Source organism: Hyperolius riggenbachi, chromosome 8 (assembly GCF_040937935.1).
Source record: "Hyperolius riggenbachi isolate aHypRig1 chromosome 8, aHypRig1.pri, whole genome shotgun sequence".
NCBI classification, from domain to species: domain Eukaryota; kingdom Metazoa; phylum Chordata; class Amphibia; order Anura; family Hyperoliidae; genus Hyperolius; species Hyperolius riggenbachi.
Genome location: NC_090653.1, coordinates 51,697,380 through 51,724,065, shown reverse-complemented (window position 1 = coordinate 51,724,065; position 26,686 = coordinate 51,697,380). Strand labels below are relative to the sequence as shown.

At 46.6% G+C, this 26,686-nt stretch overlaps 1 protein-coding gene across 1 annotated transcript; it reads right to left on the bottom strand.

Annotated features, from left to right (window-relative positions):
• Positions 1 to 17,295: 17,295 nt before the first annotated feature.
• On the bottom strand, positions 17,296 to 26,007 carry LOC137528803 (CD59 glycoprotein-like). The gene is made up of 3 exons (XM_068250409.1): positions 25,870 to 26,007; positions 19,934 to 20,038; positions 17,296 to 18,816 (listed from the first exon to the last, which is right to left on the bottom strand). Exons 1-3 carry the CDS (start codon positions 25,925 to 25,927, stop codon positions 18,608 to 18,610), a joined length of 372 nt encoding a protein of 123 aa, XP_068106510.1. The 5' UTR covers positions 25,928 to 26,007; the 3' UTR covers positions 17,296 to 18,607.
• Positions 26,008 to 26,686: the final 679 nt, after the last annotated feature.

Below are 26,686 nucleotides of genomic sequence, written 5' to 3'. Positions count from 1 at the left end.
CTATTATTGCATATACCTACATTTTGTTCACTTCAGTGCACCCACCTACCTACGTGAGTTGAGCGTACGCAGTTTTACTGTGCCTGGCCGCTACCTGTCTGTGTGTGACAGGTGCACATTGTAATACCCATTATTGCATATACCTACATTTTGTTCACTTCAGTGCACCCACCTACGTACGTGAGTTGAGTGCACGCAGTGTCACTGTGCCAGGCCGCTACCTGTCTGTGTGTGACTGACAGGTGCACATTGCAATACCCATTACTGCATATACCTACCTGTTGTTCACTTCAGAGAGGAATAGGAGGAGGCGAGTTGCTGAAAGAAGCAGGGGGAGCCCATCATCAGAAACAGCTGGTGGCAGTGTCCGGCGCCAGCCAACATGCCCTTCAACGTCAGTGCTGATGCCACCGTAGTGCCATCACCCCAGGGGGGCTCCGTGGTTTGGAAATTTTTTAGTGTGTCGTCCCTAGATCAGAGCAATGCCATCTGTTCTCTCTGCCTCCAAAAATTGAGCCATGGAAAGGCCAACACCCACGTAGGGACAACTGCCTTACGAAGGCACCTGCAGAAAAGGCACAAACTGCAATAGGAAGAGCACCTAAGCAAAAGCAGCACACAAAGCAAAGCCACCCTCCTTCTCCTCTTCCTCTCACAAGCACAGCATCTTCAGCTGCTTTCTCCCTTGCAGCTTCACAGCCACCCTCCTCCACTCCGCCTCTGTCCTTGAGCGGTTACTGCTCCTCTGCCCACAGCAGCCAGGTGTCCGTGAAGGAAATCTTTGCGCGGAAGAAGCCAATTTCTGCCAGTCCCCCCCTTGCGCGGCGTCTGACAGCTCACTTGGCGGAACTGTTAGCTCGCCAGCTGTTACCAGGGGCGTAGCAATAGGGGTTGCAGAGGTTGCGACCGCATCGGGGCCCTTGCGCCAAAGGGGCCCCGAAGGCCCCTCCCTTAACTACATTATTACCTCTCCATTGGTCCTGTGCTCATAATAATCACTTCTATAGATACTTTGAACAGTGGTAATCATTAACAAGCTATTCCCCATCCCCTTCTTGCACCTCTGACACTGTAGTTGCTATTGGCAGGTTTTGGTGCGTCGTATCAATTGAATGTATAGAGTGCTTGGGGGGCCCCATTGTAAAACTTGCATCAGGGCCCAGAGCTCCTTAGCTACGCCACTGGCTGTTACCATACCAGCTGGTGGACTCTAAGGCCTTCCGTAATTTTACTTCTCCTACTGCTACATCCTCTTCGCTATCGTCCTCCTCCTCCTCGGCTGAATGGCAGTTCAACTCTACTGGACCCCCTTACCTAGTGTGTCCCCCACAACCCATTAAATTGTAAGCTCACAAGGGCAGGGTCATCCTCCTAATGTTTACTGTTTTTGAAACAATATTTGTGCTGCTTGGAACTCTGCTGTACATTTGTTAGTTGTATCTATGTTCTCCTTGTCGTCTTATTGTGCTTTGTAAAGTGCTGCGGAATATGTTGGTGCTATATAAATAAATAATAATAATAATACTGGTGCTGCGATCTCTTCTCCAGCTACACAGCCCCATCTCCCCAGGACCTATGCTGCATGCCAGGTACGATAGTGTCACGCCATCTTAGACATGTCTTGCCTTAAAGCAGAGAATCACACTGGACCAGCTCTTCTGGCTGCTCTCAACAAATAGTTGGATCAGTGGCTGACCCCACACCAGCTGGAGATCGGCAACGTGGTGTGTGACAACGGCAGCAATCTCCTTTCCGCTTTGAATTTGGGAAAGCTGACACATGTACCCTGCATGGCACATGTGCTGAATCTAGTCATTCAAGGATTTGTGTCAAAGTACCCAGGCTTAGAGGACGTCCTGAAGCAGGCCAGGAAGTTGTGTGGGCATTTCAGTTGGTCTTACACGGCCACACTTTGAGGACATTCAGCGGAGAAACAACTTGCCGGTGAGATGCTTAATATGTGATATCCCGACTCGCTAGAATTCGACCCTGGTCATGTTCTCTCGCCTGCTAGAACAGGAGAAAACCATCACCCAGTACCTGTACAATTACAGTAAAAGGACACAATCTGGGGAGATGGGGATGTTCTGCCCCAACAACTGGACACTGATGGGAAATGCTGTTTGAGGAGGTGACCAACCTGGTGAGTCGCAGTGAAGGCACCATCGGCGACTTGATTCCGTACGCTTACTTCCTGGAGCATGCCGTGCGTAGAGTGGTGGATCAAGCTGTGGAGGAGCGTGAAGAGGAACAGTTACGGGAGGAACAGTTGTGGGAGCAATTTTCATCAGAACCAGATGTTTTCTCAACACCTGCGGCAGCACAGAGGGGGAGGAAGAGGAAGAGTTGTGTGCGGAAGATGAGTCAGACTCGGATGATGAGGAAGGTGTTTCTTTGGAGGAGGAGGAGGCGGCAACAGAAGAACAACCGCAGCAGGCATCGCAGGGGGCTAGTGCTGCTCGACGTTCCCTTGGTATTGTTTGTGGCTGGGGGGAGGAGGAGGACTTACCTGACATCACTGAGGAAGCGCAAGAGGAGATGGATAGTACGTCTGGATCCAACTTTGTGCAGATTGTGTCTTTCATGTTGTCCAGCCAGTTGAGGGACCCCCGTATAAAAAAACTCAAGAGGAATGAGCTTTACTGGGTGGCCACGATACTAGACCCTCAGTAAAGGCACAAAGTGGCGGACATGTTACCAACTCACCTGAAGGCAGAAAGGATGCAGCACATGCAGAACAAGCTCGCAACTATGCTCTACAATGCGTTTAAGGGTGATGTCACAGCACAACGCAATAAAGGTACCACTGTCAGTAATCCTTCTACCATGTCCACGCAGGAAAGGACAGGACGCTACAGAAATCTCATGGTGATGTCGGACATGCGGACATTCTTTAGTCCAACGCCTTGCCTTAGGGCTTCTGGATCCACCCTGCACCAACGCCTGGACCGGCTGGTAGCCGACTACCTGGCCTTAAGTGTGGATGTAGACACTGTGAGCAGCGATGAACCCTTGGACTACTGGGTGTGCAGGCTTGACCTGTGGCCAGAGCTGTCCCAATTTGCCATCCAACTTCTGTCTTGCCCTGCCTCAAGCGTCCTGTCAGAAAGGACCTTCAGCGCAGCTGGAGGCATTGTCACTGAGAAGAGAAGTCACCTAAGTCACAAAAGTGTTCAGTACCTCACCTTTATCAAAATGAATGAGGCATGGATCCCGGAGGGCTACTGCCCACCCAAAGACTAAGTCAGTCCCCACACACAGCATCTCTGCCTGCACGCCGTGTGACTGGCTGCCTGTCCCAAGACTAAGTCGCTCCCCACACAGCACCTCTGCCCGCAGGCCACTTGATTGCCTTCTCTGCCACCACCAACAGGGTCCAGGACTCCAGGCGGATTCCTGAATTTTTAAGGCCGCTGCTATCAGCGGCTGCTATAATAATTTTTCTGGTGCGTGTACATGCCTGCCTAATTTTTCTGGCTGCACTGCAGCTGCAGCAACAAAACAAAAGGCATGTACATGTGCCCATTCCCCTTCATGATCATTACCTTGCCGCGGTGAAGGGGCTTGCATATCACAATGAAGCAATGACCGTCAGCTATATGAGTGTGAGTGTCTGTTGATAAGGTTGGTGCTTCATCGTGGATAGACCCAATTTGATCAGCTAGACAGTCACTGTTGTTCTGTCATTGAGCTACCTCAGCCTGACCATATGGGCTGGAAAGCCGCCATCATCTGCACTCTCAGATCTTGCCACAGATTCTCGATTGGATTTAGATCTGGACTTTGACTGGGCCATTCTAACACATGGATATGTTTTGTTTTATACCATTCTATTGTTGCCCTGGCTTTATGTTTAGGGTCGCTGTCCTGCCAGAAGGTGAACCTCCGCCCCAGTCTCAAGTCTTTTGCAGACTCCAAGAGGTTTTCTTCGAAAATTGCCCTGTATTTGGCTCCATCCATCTTCCCATCAACTCTGACCAGCTTTCCTGTCTCTGCTGAAGAAAAGCACCCCCAGAGCATGATGCTGCTACCACCATATTTGACAGTGGGGATGGTGTATTCAGAGTGATGTGCAGTGTTAGTTTTCCGCCACACATAGCGTTTTGCATTTTGGCCAAAAAGTTCAATTTTGGTGTCATCTGACCAGAGCACCTTCTTCCACATGTTTGCTGTGTCCCCCACATGGCTCGTGGCAAACTGCAAACGGGACTTCTTATGCTTTTCTGTTAACAATGGCTTTCTTCTTGCCACTCTTCCATAAAGGCCAACTTTGTGCAGTGCACGACTAATAGTTGTCCTATGGACAGATTCCCCCACCTAAGCTGTAGATCTCTGCAGCTCGTCCTATACAGCAGGGCTTCAAAAAAGTCCTCTTGCACTGTTATTTCTGGTCCTCTCACAGTCGGGACTTGCGGCACCTGCTGTGTCTGCTGCCTTTCTTGGATGTGTGGTGGTAGCCGTTCCTGCTCCTTTGCCCACAGTGTGCCTGCTGCCTTCCTTGTGGTGGTAGCCGTTTCTTAGGCTCCCACTCCGGACCGGAATGGAACCAGGATTCCCCGGCCTGTTACCCCCCGTGGACACCATGGTACTGAGAAAGTACCAAAGAAAGTTTATCGCACAGTTGAATGGATGCCAGATTTGCCCTTCATAGATTCTCGTTGTAGGTACTGAACTGCAAGCGGATAAAGAAATGTGAAAAAATACATGTAAGCTTTAACAATGCTAGAGAAAGAACCATTGAAAGTTGATAAGGCAGTCAGACATTACGTGACATCACTGAGGTGAGGAAGAGCAATCTCGCCATGGTGCGCATCAGTCCAGCACGGCCGTCACTACGCAATATAGCGGTTTGCGTTGCGTTACACTGTGAGTTTGGTCTGTCAGTGTGAAGCAGTCCACTTATTACACTACCTGATTGATGTATACACATGCAAGATGTTTTAAAGCACTTTAGGCCTCCAATTTAGCATTCAATGTGATTTCTGCCCTTAAAACGCTGCTTTGCGTCAAATCCAGATTTCTCCCCGGGACTTTTGCCATGTATCCCACTCCGCCATGCCCCCCTCCAGGTGTTAAACCGCTTGAAACATCTTTTTCCGTCACTTTTCTGGCCAGCATAAATGTTTCTAGTTTTTAAAGTTCACCTCCCCATTGAAGTCTATTGCGGTTCGCAAAAGTTCGCGCGAATCGAACGTTTGGTGAAGGTTTCGCAAACTGGGTTCGCGAACCTAAAATCGGAGGCTCGGGCCATCTCTATTGATAAGGTGTAAAAATATCTTCTGGGAGAAAACTAGTAAAAAAAAGTGAAATAAATCGTGGCCAAGTGCAGTTCCTGAACTCACCAGCATTGAGGCCCATACACACGCCTAAAACTAGGACGGCCAATAACCCCGCCTGAGCCGATAGTCAAGTGTGTTTACAGTGGCCACCAACCAATCCGCCCGATGGATAAACTTGCCCCCGCAACAGCTCATTGCGTTGTCTGGCCACTTCCCCGCCTGCCGCATGATGTCATGCACCCGCTGGTCCGTCGTCCCACCACACCGCTGCTCTTTGGCAACCCTGTCCCTCTTTCTTCCTCATTTGTCCCTCTTATTGGGACTCATGAACAGTTTTATGTAAATATATGTTTTTTTCTACTTAAAATTTGTGTTAAATTGACTCTAAACTTTATTCCCATCTTTTTAATTGATATTTGTTTTCAAATGTTAATATGAAGGAAAATGAACCAGGGTAGAAATGACCAGTGTGGTTAGGATTATAAAACAAAACAACATATTTTACTTATGAAATCTGTATGGAATGTGTGACTAGAGGTGTGTCAGGGGTGTGGTTAGAGGCGTGGCAGGGGTGTGGCTTAAGTATCCCTCTTTCTGATCTCAAAATGGTGGGAGGAATGGCTTCACTGATGTCTGTTTTTATTTGCATGGGAAAAGCACATGCAAGTGTGCACTAGCCAATTGAATAACATTGGTTTTCAGTTTACTTGGGGGGGGGGGGAGCCCATCCAAAGTTTTGCAGCGGGGCCCAGTGATTTCTAGGTACGCCCCTGAGTGTGAGTCTGTGACTATGTGAGTGTGCAAGGGCGCCTCTAGCCATTTTGTTACTCCAGGCGAGCAAACCTGTGGCACCCCTCCCCCCTTGTAGTGCGCCCCCCCCATGAACATAATCATAATGCGTCAGTGTTTCATCAAAAATAATCATAATGCGGCAGCGTTTCACCAGAAAATACACATATTGCAGAAGCATTTCATCAGAAAATAATCGTATTGCAGCAGCGTTTCACCGGAAAATAATCGTAATGCGGCAGCGTTTCACCAGAAAATACACAATTCAGATAACGTTTCATCAGAAAATACACAATGCGGCAGTGTTTCACCAGAAAATACACAATGTGGGCAGCATTTCACCAGAAAATACACAATTCGGCAGCATTTCACCAGAAAATACACAATGCGGCAGTGTTTCACCAGAAAATATACAATGTGGGCAGTGTTTCACCAGAAAATGCACAATGTGGCAGCATTTCACCAGGAAATACACAATGCTGGCTGTCAGGAATATACTGGGGTGCTTATGAGTTAAGGATAATAACAGAACATATTTCTGTCTTTTTTCTGTCTACTGGGTAAAACCTCAGATGTGTATTGTGCTTGGTAGTAATTGGCCACCTGGCCAGAGTAATCTGAAGGATAATGTAAGTCTGCATGTAAATGTACATTACCTCTGCCCTCATTGTCCAGCCGGGGAAACTGTGTGTACTGCTAATTAGCGGCCAATTGAGGAAGAATAGGCTGGTCGGCATGGCTTTTGAACTGGAATCAGCCATTGTCCCATCATACAAAGCAAGCCTGCCAGAGTGTTGGGGATGGGAAGCGGACACCTGAAGGGGTTGGAAATTTCTACAGACTTTAAAAACGGAAGTGGAATTGCTTTGAAATCTGTAAGTGTAAACAGGATTACAGGCAAACTGCTACCTGTAACCAAAATTCGATCTTTTCATGGATGTGCTAAAATACACTTTAACCAAGGAAATAATGTGGAGGAAGCTTTTTGATGTCTGCAGAGTTCAATGGGTGACATTGTGTCCTGCCAAACTTCAAGAAGCTAAAACAGGAACCCCCTTTGAAGTGCATATCACAAGAAGGATTATGACAAGCGTTCGGTGATGTCACAAACGGGGAAACTGCATTAGTTCCTGGGGGCTGGACATTAAATGCCCCAGGGGACACTTCGGACTATTTAAGGTGGCCCAGGACAGCCACCGGTATCTTCTCTCGGAGGTAGCGAATAGCTAGGGAGGATCGCGACTCCTGGTCGAAACGGCGTCCTCCCGTCAAACAACGTTCTAACCTAAGCTGGTAACGTTCTTTTTTCCCCCGTTTATTTTTACGCAAATATCCGTGTGTGTTATCTTTGTAACTTTTATCTTGTAACTATTTTTACTTTGTTTTTTGTAATCTTTTTGTATATATTAAGTTCTGCATTGTTCTATGTTTTTCTAGAATATTAAATTATTATTTAATAAGTTTGACTTCTGCCGTACTAAACTAACACTCATAGCCTAGAAGAGACTGAAGTGTAACCGTGTATAAGTTCATGCCTAATTGTACGCTTGAGCAACACTACCGTATGAAATTGTAATTGCATTGTGTGTGGGGGCGTTTGTCATACGTTGGCCTAAGCGCGCAGCTGACCCAACGTACGAACAACGCCAGTGCGAGTAGCGACAGCAGAGTGGCTAACAGTATCGTTCGGAACGACTGTTAGTGGGTCTTTGCTTCACGACAGTGTAAGATTGCAACTGTGTGTGTGTGTGGGTGCGTGGCGTTCCCGTATTTGGCCTAGGCGCAAAGCTGACCCAAATCCGAAAACGCGGAGTGCGCGCTGAGGACTCGACAGCAGAGTGGAAGTGTCTAGCGAACCGCTAGTGGTGGCAGTGAGAGGTGTTCTGAGGGGTTCCAGCCTTGTTTTACCTTGACTAAGGGTGCTTCCCCTCTCAGTCTGGTCAAACCCGCAGTCGGGAACCGTATACGCAGGCGTACCGCGGGCCGGTTCCTGACATAATTGGCTGGCAGTGGTGGCATCGTTTAGTACATTAGTACGCAGCTTAGCTTGCTATTCTGAGTACTAAAGGCTGGAAGCTTGCTAGAAGCAACTAGCCTACAGAAGTCTACTCAGTGCAGAATCTATATACGTTTTTTTTTTTTTTGTTCAAAGAAACACACTTGGTGTTTGCTTTCCCCACCCCCCTTTTTATTTTTTGCAACACGATGGCTCAGAAAGCATCCAGCTATGCAAGGCAAAACAAAGAGATACTACTCAACCTGTGTGAGCACAAAGGCATCGAGACGGTGAGCGGCCAGACTAAGGAGCAGTTGGTTCGTGCCCTCGAGGAGCATGATGAGGCAGAGCAAGCCCGTGCTTCAACGTCAGCGGATGCAGCTCACGACACGCCAGAGGAGGAATCGCTCACGCCACAGAATGCAAGTGGAGACGATGTCCTGGATGATCCACCAAGCAGGGAGATGCCATCTCTGGAAGCAGATCTACAGCTACTGAACTCGGCTGATCCTGAACTGCGCCTAAAGCTGATCCTACTGCACCGACAGGCAGAGGAAGGAAGAGCTGAACGGCAACACCAGGCCGAGAGGGAAAGTGCTGAACGGAGACACCAGCTGGAGCTGGCTAAACTTCAGCAGCAGAACCGGTCTGCTGGACCCGCAGAACGCGAAGGTGAGCGAGTCCACAGAATCCCCCTGGATAAGTTCCCCGCTATGGACAAGGACTCTGACATAGACACTTTCCTACAGGGGTTTAAAAGGACTTGTCGGCAGTATGGGGTGCCCCGTGAGCAGTGGGCAAGATACCTCACACCAGGGCTGAGAGGCAAGGCCCTGGAGGCGTTTGTGAGTCTCCCCCAGGAGGAAGAAACAGACTTTGAGGCAATTAAGAAAGCCATCATTGCACGATACCACCTCACGCCAGAGGTGTATCGAAAACGTTTCAGGACAGTGCAGCGAGGTCCTAATGACAGCTACCTGGATCATGCCTGCAACCTGCGCACTGCCTTCCAGCAGTGGCTAAAAGGACTGTCAGTTAAAACCTTGGATGCCCTGCAGGAGCTGATGATAAAAGACCAGTTCCTACACACCTGTCCTGTTGAGGTCCGGCTGTTTGTGCTGGATCGAGAACCAAAGACAGTGGATGAGGCTGCGGAAATGGCCGATGCCTACACCGCCCATAGAGCACCTGAGTCCCGGAGGACTACTACGCCCAGCTGGAGAGGAGAACAGATGGCTAAACCTGTTTCACCCAGCACCCAGAGGAGGCAAGCACCGCTGTCTCCTGGATTCAGGCAACCAACCACTGACACTCGGAAATGCTTTGTATGTGACAGGGTGGGTCATATCAGCATGACTTACCCAGAGAGGAAGAGGGAGGCCCCAAAATCCAGTGAGGCCTCAAACCCCAGTGAAGTCCCAACGGCTTTGTGTGCTACCAGGAATGCTACTGGCTATGCAGAGAATCTGCAGCTTGTCACGGTTGGGGGTACAATTGCCACTGGGCTGAGGGACACTGGAGCAGAAGTGACTCTCATACATCCCCAGCTCGTGAACCCGGAGCAGTACATACCTGGGAAAATGATTGCTGTCCGAGGAATTGGGGGTGTCACCCCAGCCATACCCACCGCCTTGGTCCACCTGAATTGGGGGGCCGGCAGCGGATTGAAAGAAGTTGGGGTAACCGACAAAATCCCCACCAACGTTTTGCTGGGACTGACCTGGGACGGTTAGTGGCCCGGTATGAGCCTACTCCAAACCCTGTGGGGCCTGCATCCCCAGCAGAAGTTCAGGACTCTTGCAAGGCACTGTTGGATAATGCTGTGCAAGTGGGGAGTGCTGGCGAGGCCCCAGGGGCTACGGACTGTATGCTAGGAGCCAGCCCTAGTGAGTCTCCAGTGCCTAGGCCTGGAGTGGGACATGTTGATACAAAGAATGCAGAAATTGATAATGTCATTTATGACGCCCGGACTATCGATGCGATCGATGCAGGAACTGTTGATGCTACTGGTGAAGTGCTGAGTACCACTGTGTATAATGCTGCAGATAATGTTGATGTTTTATGTGAGGGCCCAAATGACCATATACGTAGGGCTGATTATGCTGATGTCACCTGTGTTGTGCTACATAATGCTGTGTGTCATGTGGACACTCCGTCAGCTGCAGGAGTAACCAGCGGCGCTCGCTGGGCTGCAGCAGGTGGACTGTCCACTGAAGGGGCAGATGGCACCAGGCCAGATCCTCCCCCTTCAGATGGTTTCAAGACCAAAGGCGATGTGATTTACGATGTGTGTAATGTGGGCGCTCCCTCAGCTGCCGTGGTAACCCGCAGCGCTAGCGAGTCTACAGCACAGGGACTGTCCACCGAAGTGGCAAATGCTGCTGGGTCAGCCACATCTAATTCGGAACCTGGCCCTGAGGGCCCAGGAGCCTCTCCGTCTGCAGCCTTCCTAGAATGTGTGACAGGCAGCACTGAGCTCTCTGGGGCTGTTCAATTTGACAGCAGCCTGGAAGAGCTCAGGGGGCTAGCCAGCAGGTCACCAGCTGGGAGGGGCGGGCTGAGAGGGTTCTGGGAAGTTATTCCCTCGGAGCTGTCCGAAGGGGAAGAGGCAGACCAGCAGATAATCGATCCCCAAAGGGACCGAGAGATAGCTCCTGCCACTATAGAGAAAGTGCGTGTAGCGACGGTTGGAACCCTCCCCCAGCTGCAGCAGTCTCTATGGTCGCGAATTCACGGTTGTCACTGACCCTCATTCCCCTGGTTGGTTACGTCAGGTTGTCAGGGGCAATGACACATTGCAGCAACCTGACCTAGCTTTCCAGTCCTGTAGCTTGGAGCTAAGGAATTACCCCCCCAGGCCCGGTCGTCAGTGTCGGCTTTGGCAGGACGATTCGTTAGAATCATCTGCCGGCGCCATTTGGAAGAGGGGGCGTGTCAGGAATATACTGGGGTGCTTATGAGTTAAGGATAATAACAGAACATATTTCTGTCTTTTTTCTGTCTACTGGGTAAAACCTCAGATGTGTATTGTGCTTGGTAGTAATTGGCCACCTGGCCAGAGTAATCTGAAGGATAATGTAAGTCTGCATGTAAATGTACATTACCTCTGCCCTCATTGTCCAGCCGGGAAAACTGTGTGTACTGCTAATTAGCGGCCAATTGAGGAAGAATAGGCTGGTCGGCATGGCTTTTGAACTGGAATCAGCCATTGTCCCATCATACAAAGCAAGCCTGCCAGAGTGTTGGGGATGGGAAGCGGACACCTGAAGGGGTTGGAAATTTCTACAGACTTTAAAAACGGAAGTGGAATTGCTTTGAAATCTGTAAGTGTAAACAGGATTACAGGCAAACTGCTACCTGTAACCAAAATTCGATCTTTTCCTGGATGTGCTAAAATACACTTTAACCAAGGAAATAATGTGGAGGAAGCTTTTTGATGTCTGCAGAGTTCAATGGGTGACATTGTGTCCTGCCAAACTTCAAGAAGCTAAAACAGGAACCCCCTTTGAAGTGCATATCACAAGAAGGATTATGACAAGCGTTCGGTGATGTCACAAACGGGGAAACTGCATTAGTTCCTGGGGGCTGGACATTAAATGCCCCAGGGGACACTTCGGACTATTTAAGGTGGCCCAGGACAGCCACCGGTATCTTCTCTCGGAGGTAGCGAATAGCTAGGGAGGATCACGACTCCTGGTCGAAACGGCGTCCTCCCGTCAAACAACGTTCTAACCTAAGCTGGTAACGTTCTTTTTTCCCCCGTTTATTTTTACGCAAATATCCGTGTGTGTTATCTTTGTAACTTTTATCTTGTAACTATTTTTACTTTGTTTTTTGTAATCTTTTTGTATATATTAAGTTCTGCATTGTTCTATGTTTTTCTAGAATATTAAATTATTATTTAATAAGTTTGACTTCTGCCGTACTAAACTAACACTCATAGCCTAGAAGAGACTGAAGTGTAACCGTGTATAAGTTCATGCCTAATTGTACGCTTGAGCAACACTACCGTATGAAATTGTAATTGCATTGTGTGTGGGGGCGTTTGTCATACGTTGGCCTAAGCGCGCAGCTGACCCAACGTACGAACAACGCCAGTGCAAGTAGCAACAGCAGAGTGGCTAACAGTATCGTTCGGAACGACTGTTAGTGGGTCTTTGCTTCACGACAGTGTAAGATTGCAACTGTGTGTGTGTGTGGGTGCGTGGCGTTCCCGTATTTGGCCTAAGCGCAAAGCTGACCCAAATCCGAAAACGCGGAGTGCGTGCTGAGGACTCAACAGCAGAGTGGAAGTGTCTAGCGAACCGCTAGTGGTGGCAGTGAGAGGTGTTCTGAGGGGTTCCAGCCTTGTTTTAGCTTGACTAAGGCTGCTTCCCCTCTCAGTCTGGTCAAACCCGCAGTCGGGAACCGTATACGCAGGCGTGCCGCGGGCCGGTTCCTGACACTGGCAGCGTTTCACCAGAAAATACACAATGTGGCAGCATTCCACCAGGAAATGCACAATGTGTGTAACGATTGGGGAATTATTTCCGTGGTCAGCGCACAGGACGCGCGCTGACACTGCGGAAATCCTCCACAAGCGTGTAATTTGAGAGAACCCAGCTATGGTGCTATGCACCTGTAGAGGGAGATTCCCACCGGCAGATGGAGCTGTAGAGTGCAGACGAGCACAGCCTCTGCACGGCCACAGATGCCAGCTGGGAATTGTACGAGTTGAAGCAATGCAGGGCAAGTTAGCCCTTAAAGAGAGAGAACACAGAGACAGAATGTATATGTGTCCACCAATCTAGTCGCCACCCAGCGACGGTGAACACACAACAACAGAACTGAAGCGGGAACGCAATCGCAAGAGTGGCGATTGCCAAAAGTGACACAAGACCGAATAGACAGAGCACAAGTGTAGAGAAAGAGCATAGAGACAGAATGAATGTGTGTCCACCAATCTAGTCGCCACCCAGCAACGGTGAACACACATCCGCAGAAACAAAGTACGAATGTAATTGCAAGACTGGCGATTGCCAACAGACGCAAGACCGAGCAGGACAGAACACGAGAGTAGCAAAAGGCACAGCAAGCAAGAACAATCAGAACATCAAGGAAAATAACAAACGCTAGCTAAACGCGAACACCGCACTCATTCGCAACAGTGAACGCGTTTAAACACGATCACCGCGCGTTAGGTGCCCAGTGATAAGCGTGCCACCCTAACTAACCAATAAAAGACAAACTTGAAATAGAGAACGCGAATGCTTGCTAAACGGTTACCTCACCGAGCCTACAGCAAACGTTCATAAACAAGACAGAGAGATGGGGCTACCAGTAGCAACCGCTGCTCTGGCTAGCACCCCTAAGGCAGAATACAGGAGGAACCACCGCTGCTATCGCTAGAGCGGATGCGATCCAGACAGACAAACAGATGGGGCTACCAGTAGCAACCGCTGCTCTGGTTAGCACCCCTAAGGCAGAATACAGAAGGAAGCACTGCCACTACCACTAGGGCAAATGCAATCCAGACAGATGGAGCAGCCAGTAGCAACCGCAGCTCTGGCCTACACTCCCAGAGAGACAGAACAAGGCAATACAGATAATACAACCTGACTGCACTAGAAGGGATCCCTAATGCAGTCCCAAGGAATACTCTAAGATAATCATTAGCAAACAATAGCAAGGCTGACACTCCAGGAGAGTTTAGCAGGAACAAACCATCATGACCAGCCAGGGATTCTGGGAGCAAATGGTATTTATACTGCAAGCCATCAGAGGAGGCAGCTAGGCAATTTGCATGACAAGTGTATGCAAATTCCTCAGCAGAGCAACTCTGAAACTTGCAAAGTGAAGACAGGTCTCTTTTCCAGAGACCTGTAGCATTCAAACCTAAAGAATGGTCAAACAGCTGTCTGCCCGTGCAGACAGCTGAGCAGATCATTACAATGTGGCAGCATTTCACCAGAAACAGAAAATACACAATGTGGCAGCATTTCACCAGGAAATATACAATGTGGCAGCGTTTCACCAGAAAATACACAATGCGGCAGCGTTTCGCCAGAAAATACACAATGTGGCAGCGTTTCACCAGAAAATACACAATGCGGCAGCGTTTCACCAGAAAATACACATAGGCGTGACGCCACCTCCTTCTCCTCATTCATTCATTCATTTAGTCGATTTTTAACTCTTCTTGACCTTATAAAGGATGAGAAAAAGAGAGAACACCAAGAGCCCAATATAGTGTAGTATGTACTGGTAAGGTATTGTTAAGCTTGGAGGTGTAATCTCCACAGTCAGCATACAACACATAAGCTGACGTGAAGGAGGTACACACACCAGCACAAGGGATCAGGATATCCCCAGTTTAGTGGAGGAGAGGACTGACTCCAATAGGAGATTGTGGTGCACAGAGCCGGTGCAGATCCGAACAGCCACAAACAACACTTTCGTAATAACGTCTCAGCGCAAAGTAGCGCTGAGCGCATAAACCAGGACTGAGGAGATCAGAACAAGTAGACAGAATGAACGCTTGCTAGCCAGCGGCTACTTAGCGACAGCAAGCGTCCAAAACCAGACAGACTGGAATGAGGCAGCCAATGCGTTGCGGTGATGGCGTGCCTCACAAAGACAGGACAGGATAGTCAGAAAATAGCAGGATCAAGATAGATGAACGTAACACAGATAAATATACAATAAGTATGATTTCCTAGCGTATTACAATTACAGCTATCAATGAAACTATTCGTAACGTCTGACTAACATATGTATATATCGGCAATGAACCGATATATGACATAAGCAGGAACTCTGACTAAGACTGGAGTAATACAGGGAACAGGACTCAGAAGGATTCGCTATCTCTTCGCAGAGATGAACGCAATCCACAAACAGGACCAGGAACAGGATAACTAGCTCAGCGTGCTGGAACGCTGACTAACGGAACACAGGATATAAACAGTTCGTGTACGTATATATCAGCGACACTGATGTATCAACGTAGCACGAATATTAGGAAAATAACAAAATGCGCAAGTATGCGTATATATTGGCGATGAACCAATATATGACACAAGACAAGCAAGTAACAACTTCTAGAACAAGAGCAGAACTAGGAGGACTCGCTGACCCCTTCGCAGGAGTCAGCGCAGTCCACACGGACCAGGAACGAGGTGGGGCACGAGCAGAGTAACAGATAGAATCTGAGACTATGGTAGCCCATGAGACATTGCAGGAAGCAGTTCTTTATACTGAGGTCATCCAATGGGAGCAGACCTGCAGATTCCCACACAAGTGAATGGTAATTAATCACAGGCTGATAGCAGGAAAAGGCAGACAATGATATGCAGCCTGCAGGAAAGGGACTGCCCCTCCACTGCAGCAGACAATGTTTGTTTACACAAGAGCATGTTAAACTGTCATTAATTTCAGAGTGACTGCAGATGGAATCAGCAATTAGTTTAAGTGCAAACCAAACTATGCAAGAAAATGCATGTAATGACATCAGAACTGCTTGGGTTACAATACCACTGCAGCCAGCAGTAAACGCTGCAGACATGATCATAACAGGTATAATTGATAGAGTAATAATATTAATTTAATACTCACAAACCAGGGTTACCAAGTAGGCAACCACTGTCAAAGCAGGTGGGGAGATTGTCCTGACCCCACTCAGGATTAAAAAGTCGCTCTCTGTAGTTGAAGAAGGAAGGGTACAACCCTCCACCAAGGGTGGACTTGATGTAGATAATAGGATAACAGAGGCACCAATAGGATAAAAAACACTAAAAGAACTTAAAAACCCATCTTGGTAATAGAGGAGGCAGTGGTGGACTCACCCCCTCCAAGCAGAACACACGACTGTGGATTTTCAGTCAAAACAATTTTATTGGATACTCCAAATAAAGTGCAACGCGTTTCACGGGATACAAACCCGCTTCATCAGGCAATAACAGATAGGAGTAAACAGCATCTGCCAGTATCATCAACACTGACCGCCTCAGTGTTGATGATACTGGCAGATGCTGTTTACTCCTATCTGTTATTGCCTGATGAAGCGGGTTTGTATCCCGTGAAACGCGTTGCACTTTATTTGGAGTATCCAATAAAATTGTTTTGACTGAAAATCCACAGTCGTGTGTTCTGCTTAGAGGGGGTGAGTCCACCACTGCCTCCTCTATTACCAAGATGGGTTTTTAAATTCTTTTAGTGTTTTTTATCCTATTGGCGCCTCTGTTATCCTATTATCTTCTTGACCTTATGTACTTTTGCACGCCAGTGTCTGTCAATCACAGCCTCCTGCAGCTGTTTGATAGGCTGTTGTATAGACATGTTCATGGCTTCACATGTGCTGTCTATCCATCTGTGCCTCTGCCCTCCTTTTCTTCTTTTGCTCCCTTCTATCCAAGCTTCTGCCCCCAGTGTGTCCACTCCCCCCCCCCCCCGTGCCTCTGCTCCCTCCCCCATGTCTCCTGCTCCCCATGTAAGTGTAGAAGCAGGTGGCTTATCTAATCCATGGCGCCTGCGAGGATCACAGACCTCTTCACTTCCGCCCGGCTCCCCCTAGTAATGGCCTGTGCTGATCGTGACACTAGGGGGAGCCGTGTGGGACAGGAGAGGTCTGTGTTCCCCGCGAGGAGTGCTGTAAGAACAGGGCAGGAGATTTGGGCGCAGTCGGCACCACTATGGGCCATTATAGGAGTTACGGCTATAGCAGCACTCACTGAGTAATTTGGGCACCGTCAGAAGACAGAGCACAAATTACTACAAAACCACTGTAATGCGGACGTCAGCAATAGCTAGAAGCCGAATTATGTCTCTCCCCCACTATCCAGGGCGGCCTGGAGGGGGAATAGTAATTAACGCCGCCGGGACTTGCGCAGGGGCAGGGTAAGCCGTTTATCGGTTTTCCCCTGCGCCGTAATCTCCAGGAAGCTATGTAATAGGTACGCCCCCACGGGTGATACACATTCAGGGGGAGGAGGAGACACATGGAGGGAGCCGGCACACGGAGGAGTGGTTACACTGAGGACCGAAGTAGAGACACGTATGAAATCCCCGATGTGGTGGCGGGTGGGCGGTTCGTTTCAGCAGGCGTTCGTTAGTTGGGAAATCCCTGTATTTTCCGTATAAGACGCAGGGACCTTTTCTCCCCGTTTTTTTTCATATATTTTTCAAAATTAAAAAAAAAAAATTAACGTGTGCACTGAAAGTTATACTAAAAAGAAATACACAGTTACTCCATGATGGGGGTAACACACAGTCTTTATTACACATTACAGAGCTCCCAACTGTTCGTCTTTTGGAGAGACACTCCCTCTTTGGGAAAAAAATCCCTTCTTCATCATAGCTCCCTCTTTCAGGACTGATATACAGATCTATCTTAATATATGTATTATTACTCTAGACTTTATTCCCATTCATTACATAAATAAAGTTCTTGTTTTCAAATTTTCAAATAAAGAAAAACTTATGATGATAGAAAGAACCAGTGTGGTTTGAATGTTAAAACTATGTATTTTAATTCTTTGTAATGTGCTTGGCGAGGGGTGTGGTGTGGCGTGGTTAGAGGTGTGACAGGGGAGTGTCTTAAAGTGTCCCATTTTCTTAACTCAAAAAGTTGGGTGGTTTGCACATACAACACACACTTTGATACAAGTAGTGCACTAAGTCTGAGATTGGATAACTCTGTGTGGAGTATAAAGTTTTTTTGTTCAAACAAGCTGTCCAGCTTCTGGCCATCATTTTTACAGTGAAAGAATGTTTTTCTTGCGATGGGGCGATTTTGTTTATTTACACATACATTTTTGGTCTCTTCTTCTATCACTCTACACTGTTCACTGGGGAAGGAGGAGGGGGGGGGGGGGAGTGGATATCAGTCCGAACAATTATTCATTTTCAGGGGGGAACAACACCACAAATACATCTGATTAACTGAGGTTCTCTAAGTTTGAGGAACACTATGTAACATAAGTTGGGTGCGTTGGTGGGGGCAAACATTCAGGGCATGGTCTTTGATTCTCAAGATCTTTGGATTCAGGGCAGTATCACACTGAAGTGACCATCTGCATCTGCCTGAGTATGTTGGAGAGAGAGGTCTATGCCTAATTATGTTTGGGGATTTGGGGGGGACTCTTCAGTGATTGAAGTGGGGATTCTGTTTAATTATGTTTAGTGGACACTCTGCCTATTGATGTGAAATGCTGCCTAATTATGTTTGAGGGTGGAAAAGCTTTTTATTTGTGTTTGCTTGTTTTTTGCATCTTAATTATGTGTTTGTGGGGAGGAAATGATGCTGCCCCTAATTGGGTTTTTTGTGAGGGGAAATGTACCTAATTTTCATGTTTAAGTAGGAAATACTGCCTCATTATGTGAACTGGAACTGACACACTACCTAATTATGGGGTGGGGGTGTTTGGGGGGGACACTTGTGATGTTTAGTGCACATGCTGCTGAATTCTGTGTTTTGGGGTAACATGCTGCCTAAGTAAGAGATTCAAGTTGATTGGCAGCAATCATATGGCTGAAGATACATTGAGCAGATGTTCTCCAGTCCTGCTCAGAACAATTTGGTGACCCACATGACCAGCACAGCTCCGATGATGAGCGGAAGTCTTGCGATGGCAGCTGAAATGGTTGCTGAATTGCAGAGCTCGCCTTCACAACATTTGTTGTGAACTGATATGGTGGTCCCGGCTTCTACCTCTGAGACGTCTTTGTTGCACTCTGTGATGTTCACACAGCCCAGTTTCTTGTAATTGACCCCACCTGAGAAGAGAAAAAGTAAGAGGACCGTTAAGAAGAGGTTATCAACATGAACAGAATGATCCTTATTTTTATACAAGGGCCAGTTGTGCTTTCGGGCTCTAAATTCAAGCTTTGGTTTACAGTTCTGAACTCAGCCCAAAAACAACAGTTTGTGATCAACACATTTTTAACCCCATACACACCGAGCAGTTTGAAAAGGGCGTCGCCCGCTATGCAAACTGCAGTGGTAAATAGCAGGTGCTTATGAAGAGCTAGGGTATCGGGTGACAGTGATGGGCTGCCGGCAGCGCCGGTTGTCACATCAAACAAGGTGAAACATTTGCATGAGGTGCAGATATTTCAGGGGCAGCATTTTTGTACTGTGTGTACCTTCCTGAGGAGGAATGGAGTGGCTGAGGGTGAGTAGTTTGTTTGTCACAGACTCACAGCTCAGCCAGTGTGCTATTGTGTTGAGCTGCAGCATGTCATGTGAGAACATCATTAAATGAAGCAGAGTAAACTGTTGGGTGCTGTGCGATCATTCCAAATCGGGTGGGGGGGCATCCTCACAAGTTTTCTACAGGCAGCAAAAAGTCTAGAACCAGCTCGGCTCTGGCTGCCAGGCGGCTTTCAGTCAGTCTGCCTGCCCACAAGACTCTCTTGTCAGCATAGTGTGCATTGTTTGTTTATCTGTTCACTTTGTACACAGGAGCTCCTACTGCCATGACATTTCCTTTAAGACTTTGGGTCAAAGCGATAATTTTTGAAAGGTCCAATCTGATTTCTGATCAATTTTCCGATCACTTCTGTACGAAATTGATCAGAAAAATTATCGGAGCTGTTGGAAATTATCGATTTGACCCGAAATCTGACAGGAAAGTACATGGTGTGTTCCAGACATAAGCTAAAAAAAAATCATCCTTATCTCCAGCAGTTCAAAGATAAAACAAGAGGACTTGGCGCCCTGGAGAGTTCAGTGCAGCACACTAGATAGGACTTACAGCAGAAAATGAAACTAAACTTGTTAACTATTTCAGGCACTTATAAAAAAAATGTGAGAGGAGAGGAGATGGTTTGACAGCAGTTCCTCTTTCACAGCATGAATGAGAATAACATTAAAGGTGAGATAGAGTCTTACCTGACTTTTTCATTTTGGTCGCGCAGAGCTGGTTGGGCATGCAGGTCACAGCTTGAGGCACTGTGCACAGGTAGTTAGGACAGGCATAACACTGCAAGGAGAAGGCTGCAAAGAAAGTTGAAATAGTTGATATGAAAACTTGTGTAAAAGATACAAGACTAGAAATGTGTCTTCTGCCAGGCCTGTCCTGTGTGTTCTGTATCTCATCAGTTTGTTTTCACTTCAGGTTTGCTCTAAAGTGTCCCTGGTATTCGGCATTGGTGGGGATCGCTTGGTCCCCTCCCCCGTGCAAATTAAAATACAGAGTGTCCAGTGCCGTCTCCTAACCTTCCCGTAGCACGTATCGGCTTTCCGAGGTCTTCCGTGCATGTGCATGTCTCTTGGCGTGTCACCTGACCTGTGTTGGGTCACATGACACATCGGAAGCCGTGCACAGATGCTGGAAAGCCACTAGGAGATACAGAAAGGTTAGAAGAAGGATCTGGACGCTCTCTGGAGTGGACACTCGGTGAGTATTTTTTGCCCTCCAAAACCCCTGCGAGACCTTAAAATCATAGTCCTTGTTGTCCCCTCAGGCATGCCGGTTAGTTGAGACTTCTGGTTGCCTGCATTTCGGATAACAGGGACTTTGCTGTAAAATGTATTTATTTGTTCTCTTCTGAAGCATGATTAGCAATGTAAGTTTACTTTGTCACTGCAACGTCCCATAACTTAAATATCTCCACTTTCATCCCTTAGACCAGGGGTGTCAAACTGAAATACGAAAAGGGCTGAAATTGTACACTGGGACTTAGTCGTCGGCCAACCTCAATGTCTAGTGGCCACCTTTCTCCCTGATAAAGTTCCCAGGTGTCTAATGCCCCCCCTTCAACCCTATATATCTCCCTGGTGCCTAGTAGTCCCCCCCCCCATACAGGTAACTGGTGTCTAGGCCCCCCTCTCCCTATACAGTTCCCTGTTGTCTAGTGACCTCTCACTCCCCTATACAGCTCCTTGGTGTCTAGTGCCCCCCCCCCCCCCCCCACCATACAGGTAACTGGTGTCTAGTGACCGTCCCTGGTGTTCTAGAGCTTCACCTCCAATTTAGCTTCCCTGGTGGTCTAGAGTGGGCCAAACATAATGCAAAGTGGGGAAACCACTCGAGGGCCAAATTTAATGTCTCTAAGGGCCAGATTTGGCCCACGGTCCGGAGCTTGACACATATGCCTTCGACTGATTCTATCTGAGGGATGGGACTTTTGCAGCCCATACACTGGTCGATTTTGTGATCGATTCGACTGATCGTCTCGATTTTTGTATCAAATTGGTTTCGAATCGAGTACAACAAGTGCTTATATTCGATCGAGACAGGGCCAGTGTATTCCCAAACAATCGATTCCGCCATTTTGAAAAAAAAAAGAAAGAAATCGATCGCTCTGTGGATCGTGCACAACTCGACCTATGTATGGACATCTTCAGCACAGACAAGGTAACATTAATTTCCTCTGAAGCATAATTACCTGCAAACCTTAACTTTGTCTCTGGGAAGTCCTTTTCCTTAGACAGGAGGGAATCAAATTATGACTATACTACTCCTACTACTACTACTACTACTACTACTACTACTAATAATAATAATAATAATAATCATCATAAAAGGCCCTTAGCAAAACTTTGGGGGAGCCCTCCCACATTTCCTCCTTACACCTGTGCAAGGATGTCAGCATTATGTCACCCTTCTTCCTGTCTGTAATAAGTGCAGCCATCACATCATCCTCTCATATCTAGTGCATTTACTATATCACTACCCCCGAAAAGTGCAGCCACCATGTTACTCACAGCAAAACAGTGCATCCACCATGTCACTTACACTCAAATCAGTGCATCCACCATGTCACTACCCCCATAAGCAGTGCATCCAACAGTCTAAGGTTAATGCCCCAACAGTCTGTGAAGGCTCTAACACTAAACTTAAAGCGGACTTCCAGCATACGTTTCAGTTATTCTCAGGGATAATAACTCTATGGGTTACAATAAACTATGATACCAGCAATTGTAGCCACTCACTCTCTAGTCACCACTATTTCATATAAGGTAAAGGCCCAGCCCCCGTTACCTCCTCCATAGCCCAGCCTTCAGCTTTTTAGCCCGCCCCCAGCACTGTGGCCATGGTGTAATCGGGTGATGTTGCTCTTAGAGGAGAGAGGAAGTCTCGCATGAATTAACTTCTGACCGTGACAAAACTTGCTACTCCCTAGCTATTTTCATATTCCTACAGGAGTAAGTAGCTGCACAGAGCAGGATGCATTGCAGCTCTGGCACCACCTGCAGTAATCATCTAAACAACACACTTTATGTACACTGTGATGTTGCTTATTCTGGGGAGTGTCACTTTAAAGAAAACAAATGAACATTAAAATTCAAAACCCGCTGCGCTAAATAACCTTTCTTTTTTCCAATTTCTACAGTGCTGATTGGGAACTGTCAAAATGATTTTAGTGTAAATGGGAAAAACATAGAAGGGTTGGATGCTGCATGAATGCGGCTGTTCAGTAGATCAGTACAGAGATATGCGCCTAAAACTGCCCTGGAGAGCTGTAACTATCTCACTTCCAAATGCCTTTATTAAACTGTTGCATAACATCCATTGAACATTGCGAAAAAATGTCTCCGTGTCGCTACTTTATTACAAGACTTATTCAGCAAGTCATTTTGTAATGAAATGTCATAAAAGCAAATCTGAAGCGAAAAATAAACGTATGAGATAATGAATGTATGTGTAGTACAGCTAAGAAATAGAACATTAGTAGCAAAGGAAAGAGTCTCATATTGTTTCAGGTACAGGAAGAGTTAAAAACATGTCAGTTGTTGTCTATGCCTAAGAGCTTCTCTGCACTATTGGACCCTCTGGGTGGAATACAGTCCTGTTTTCTGAAGCACGTAAACAGCAATGAAGCAGTGAGAGACAGCTTGGGATAAGGTTTTACTGCAGGAAAGTTCAAAGGGTAAGTATGTATGCTTCGTTTTATTGCTTAAAAGACAGAGTGTGGTTTTTAAAACTGCAACTGTGACAACTGTGATGCAATGTTATAAAATTAAGCCATTTAACTCTTTTTTTTTTGCTACTAATGCTCTATTCGTTATTCATTTTACACATACAATTCATTCCATCATAAGGTTTATCTTTGCTTCAAATTTGCTTTAAATATGATCTCTTGAATCCAGTCCGCAGCTGGTATAACTATTTGCACTGGTGAAGTGAAAATAAACAAAGGCTATGTAATTGTAGTGTTTTACCCGAGGGGAAAGGGATATGGAGACTGCCATATGTATTTACTTTTAAACAATACCAGTTGCCTGGCAGTCCTCCTGATCCTGCGTCTCTATTACTTTTAGCCATAGACCCGGCACATGCATACAGCAGATCAGGTACTCTGACTCAGCTGACTCAGCTGTTACTGGGTTAGCCATATGCTTGTACCAGGGTTTTGACTCATACACTACTTTTGCCAGAAGATCAACAGGACAGCCAGGCAACTGGTATTGTTTACAAGGAAATAAACATGGCAGCCTCCCTATCCCTCTCACCTCAGGCTCCCTTTGAGGTTCTGGGCACTAGTGTACTTACAGCTTGTCTGAAAAGTTGATACATTGTAAACCTAACATTATTTTGGCACTTCAAAGTAGTTTCTGGATTGACAATTAGGAGCTCCGGAACGAGTCTTTCCGTACCAGCTCCAAAAGTAGAGTATAGTTGCTCTGATTTACCAATCAGAATTCACTTCTGCACCAGCTTTGCCCAAATTTTACCGTACTCGCCCTGGTGCCGATAAATCTGCCCAACTGGGTCCTACTCAATGAAAAGCAGAGACATTTAAATTCCAGTTTTGTTGATGGGAGAAAAGCAATCTTTTTCAGCTCTCCCTCTGAATATTGCTTACTACTGCAGCTGGCGTACACTAAGTTTTGTAGCATATGAAACACATCCGCTCCACAATATTCCTAGCAGAAAATGTCAGATGGGTGTGACACAGTCTGCATTCAAAATGTGGGGAAAAAAAGAGTAGAAGGGCTCATGCTCTGTGACAGCTAGTCCTGGAAGATGGGGATTTCTCTGCAGATGTCAGTACTGTTGCTGTGGTAGCACTGGGGACCCGGTTTGAACCCTGGCCAGGCTACTATCTGCAGGGAGTTTGTATGTTCTCCCCATGTCTGCATGGGCTTCCTCTGGGCACTCTGGTTTCCTCCAACATCCCAAAAACATACAGATCACTTAGTTAATTGACTGTGGTAAGATTAGATTGTGAGACCTCCGAGGGACAGTTAAGTGACCAAACTATGTACATGCTGGGGAAGATATCAGCACTATATAAATACTAAATAATAATACATATATATATATATATATATATATATATATATATATATATATATATATATATATATATATACATACAGTACAGACCAAAAGTTTGGACACACTATCTCATTCAAGGAGTTTTCTTTATTTTCATGACTATGAACATTGTAGATTCACACTGAAGGCATCCAAACTATGAATTACCACATGTGGCAGTATAGTACATAACCAACAAGTGTGAAACAACTGAAAATATGTCATATTTTAGGTTCTTCAAAGTAGCCACCTTTTGCTTTGATTACTGCTTTGGCATTCCCTTGATGAGCTTCAAGAGGTAGTCCCCTGAAATGGTTTTCACTTCACAGGTGTGCCCTGTCAGACTCAGGTGTAATAAGTGGGATTTCTTGCCTTATAAATGGGGTTGGGACCATCAGTTGCATTGTGGAGAAGTCAGTGAATACACAGCTGATAGTCCTACTGAATATGACAAGAAAAAAGCAGCTAAGTAAAGAAAAATGAGTGGCCATCATTACTTTAAGAAATTAAGGTCAGTGAGTCTGAAAAATTGGGAAAACTTTGAAAGTGTCCCCAAGTGCAGTCTCAAAAACCATCAAACGCTACAAAGACTCTGGCCACCCGAGGAAAGGAAGACCAAGAGTCACCTCTGCTGCGGAGGATAAGTTCATCCGAGTCACCAGCCTATGAGAAGATGGGCTAGTCCAAAACCTGTCGCTTCTGTCAGATTTCTACTACTGTAAGTGACAGCAACATAGGGGAGAAGTCATTTATGGCTGATTTTACTCTGGAAAAAAACGTACTTCTTATTTGTCTATGTTTGCACATATTTTACATTTTACAATTTTTCGCCTTAGTGCCCCTTTAAGATAAGCGTAGGCTCAGCCACATGCCCGCAGTATTAAGCTGTATACACACTTTCAATCTTTATTGGTCAACGCTTGGCCAATTTGACCACTTTCATGTAGTATGAGAGCCAACAGCTTTTGAATACTATGAACAGATCTTGGGCTTGATTTACTAAGAGGTGCTAACCTACTTAGCATGTCTAAAGTCTTTAGACGTGCTAACCAGGGTGCTAAGTAGGATAGCACCGGTTTTCTCAATCAGATCTCACATTTCAACTGAGTTTAGACGTACTAAGGGCCAGTGCTAAAGTTAGCACCGTTTTGTAAATCGAGCCCCTTGTAGGTAGGCTCCCATACCACACAGAGGTGGTAAATTTTGCCAGTGGTTGGCCAATCAAAATTTGATATCTGCATGCACCGCCTGGTACACACTTTCAATTATGATTGTCCAATCACTGGCCAATTTTTCCACCTCTATGTAGTATGACCATTTACCTACACAACCTGCTCATAATATTCAATATCTGTTGTTTCCTTCTACTACATGGAGGGATATTTGATAAGCCTAAATTATATAAATATATACTCCTACTATAATCTAATAATGGTGCCCCATGGACAGGGTAGCTCTAGGCATGCGCCTCTTGTGCCTATATTTGTCTCATTTGTATAGCGCAGGTGCCCTTCAGACGCCAGAGGTACCAGTTCCCTCCCCAATCCCCATAGAGGCTTACCAGTGTGGCACTGCAGGAGGACAAGGAGCAGAAAAGAGAATAAAATTTCCTTCCTCATCTTGGTGTTTGTTCGTTGGGTTCTTCTCGCTTGCTTACTCCAAACTTGGTGTCTGTTTTGGTTCTTCTTACTAGTCAATGTATTTCCCAGTTATAATACCACGAGATCAGGGGAGGAGCTCATTAATCCCAAGCCTTGCCCCGAACTCTCCAGAGTGGGTGTCTAGGTGTGTCGGAATATTCTCACTGCTTAGATTTGGGAAGTATGCGATATGGTGTGCAGATACATTGGGATTGATTCACTAAACTTATCTCATAGCTTTACCTACCTGTCACCTCGATTATAAGGAGAGATTATTCATGAGATAAACCGATAAGGATCTAAATTCAATTAACTTGTCTCCCGAGTTTTGTCACAGGAAATGTATTCACGCCTCTCTCCTTGCAGCACTCTCTCCTTGCAGCGCTGGGTTCATTCCCAGCCAGGGCACTATCTGCACTGTGTTTGTATGTTCTCCCTGTGTCTGTGTGGGCTTTATCCAGGCACTCCGGTTTCCTACCACACCCCAAAAACATACCGATAAATGAATTGGTTTCCCCCTAAATTGGCCCTAGACTACGACACATGCACTACACGATACATACATGGTAGGAACCTATGACTATGGTAGGGATTAGATTGCGAGCCCCTCTGAGGGACGGTTAAATGACAAGACTATATACTCTGTATAGCACTGCGGAAGATGTTGGCGCTATCTAAATAATAATAATAATAATGGCAGTATTTGTATAGCGCCTTTCTCCTGTTGGACTCAAAGCG

Excerpts from the sequence above, each read along its gene's own strand:
- LOC137528803 (XM_068250409.1), bottom strand. The coding sequence starts at position 25,927 with ATGAGGAAGGAAATTTTATTCTCTTTTCTGCTCCTTGTCCTCCTGCAG. Across the intron at positions 20,039-25,869 it reads CCTCCTGCAGTGCCACACTG|CCTTCTCCTTGCAGTGTTAT; the intron begins GTAAGCCTCTAT and ends CTTTCTTTGCAG. Across the intron at positions 18,817-19,933 it reads GACCAAAATGAAAAAGTCAG|GTGGGGTCAATTACAAGAAA; the intron begins GTAAGACTCTAT and ends TTCTCTTCTCAG.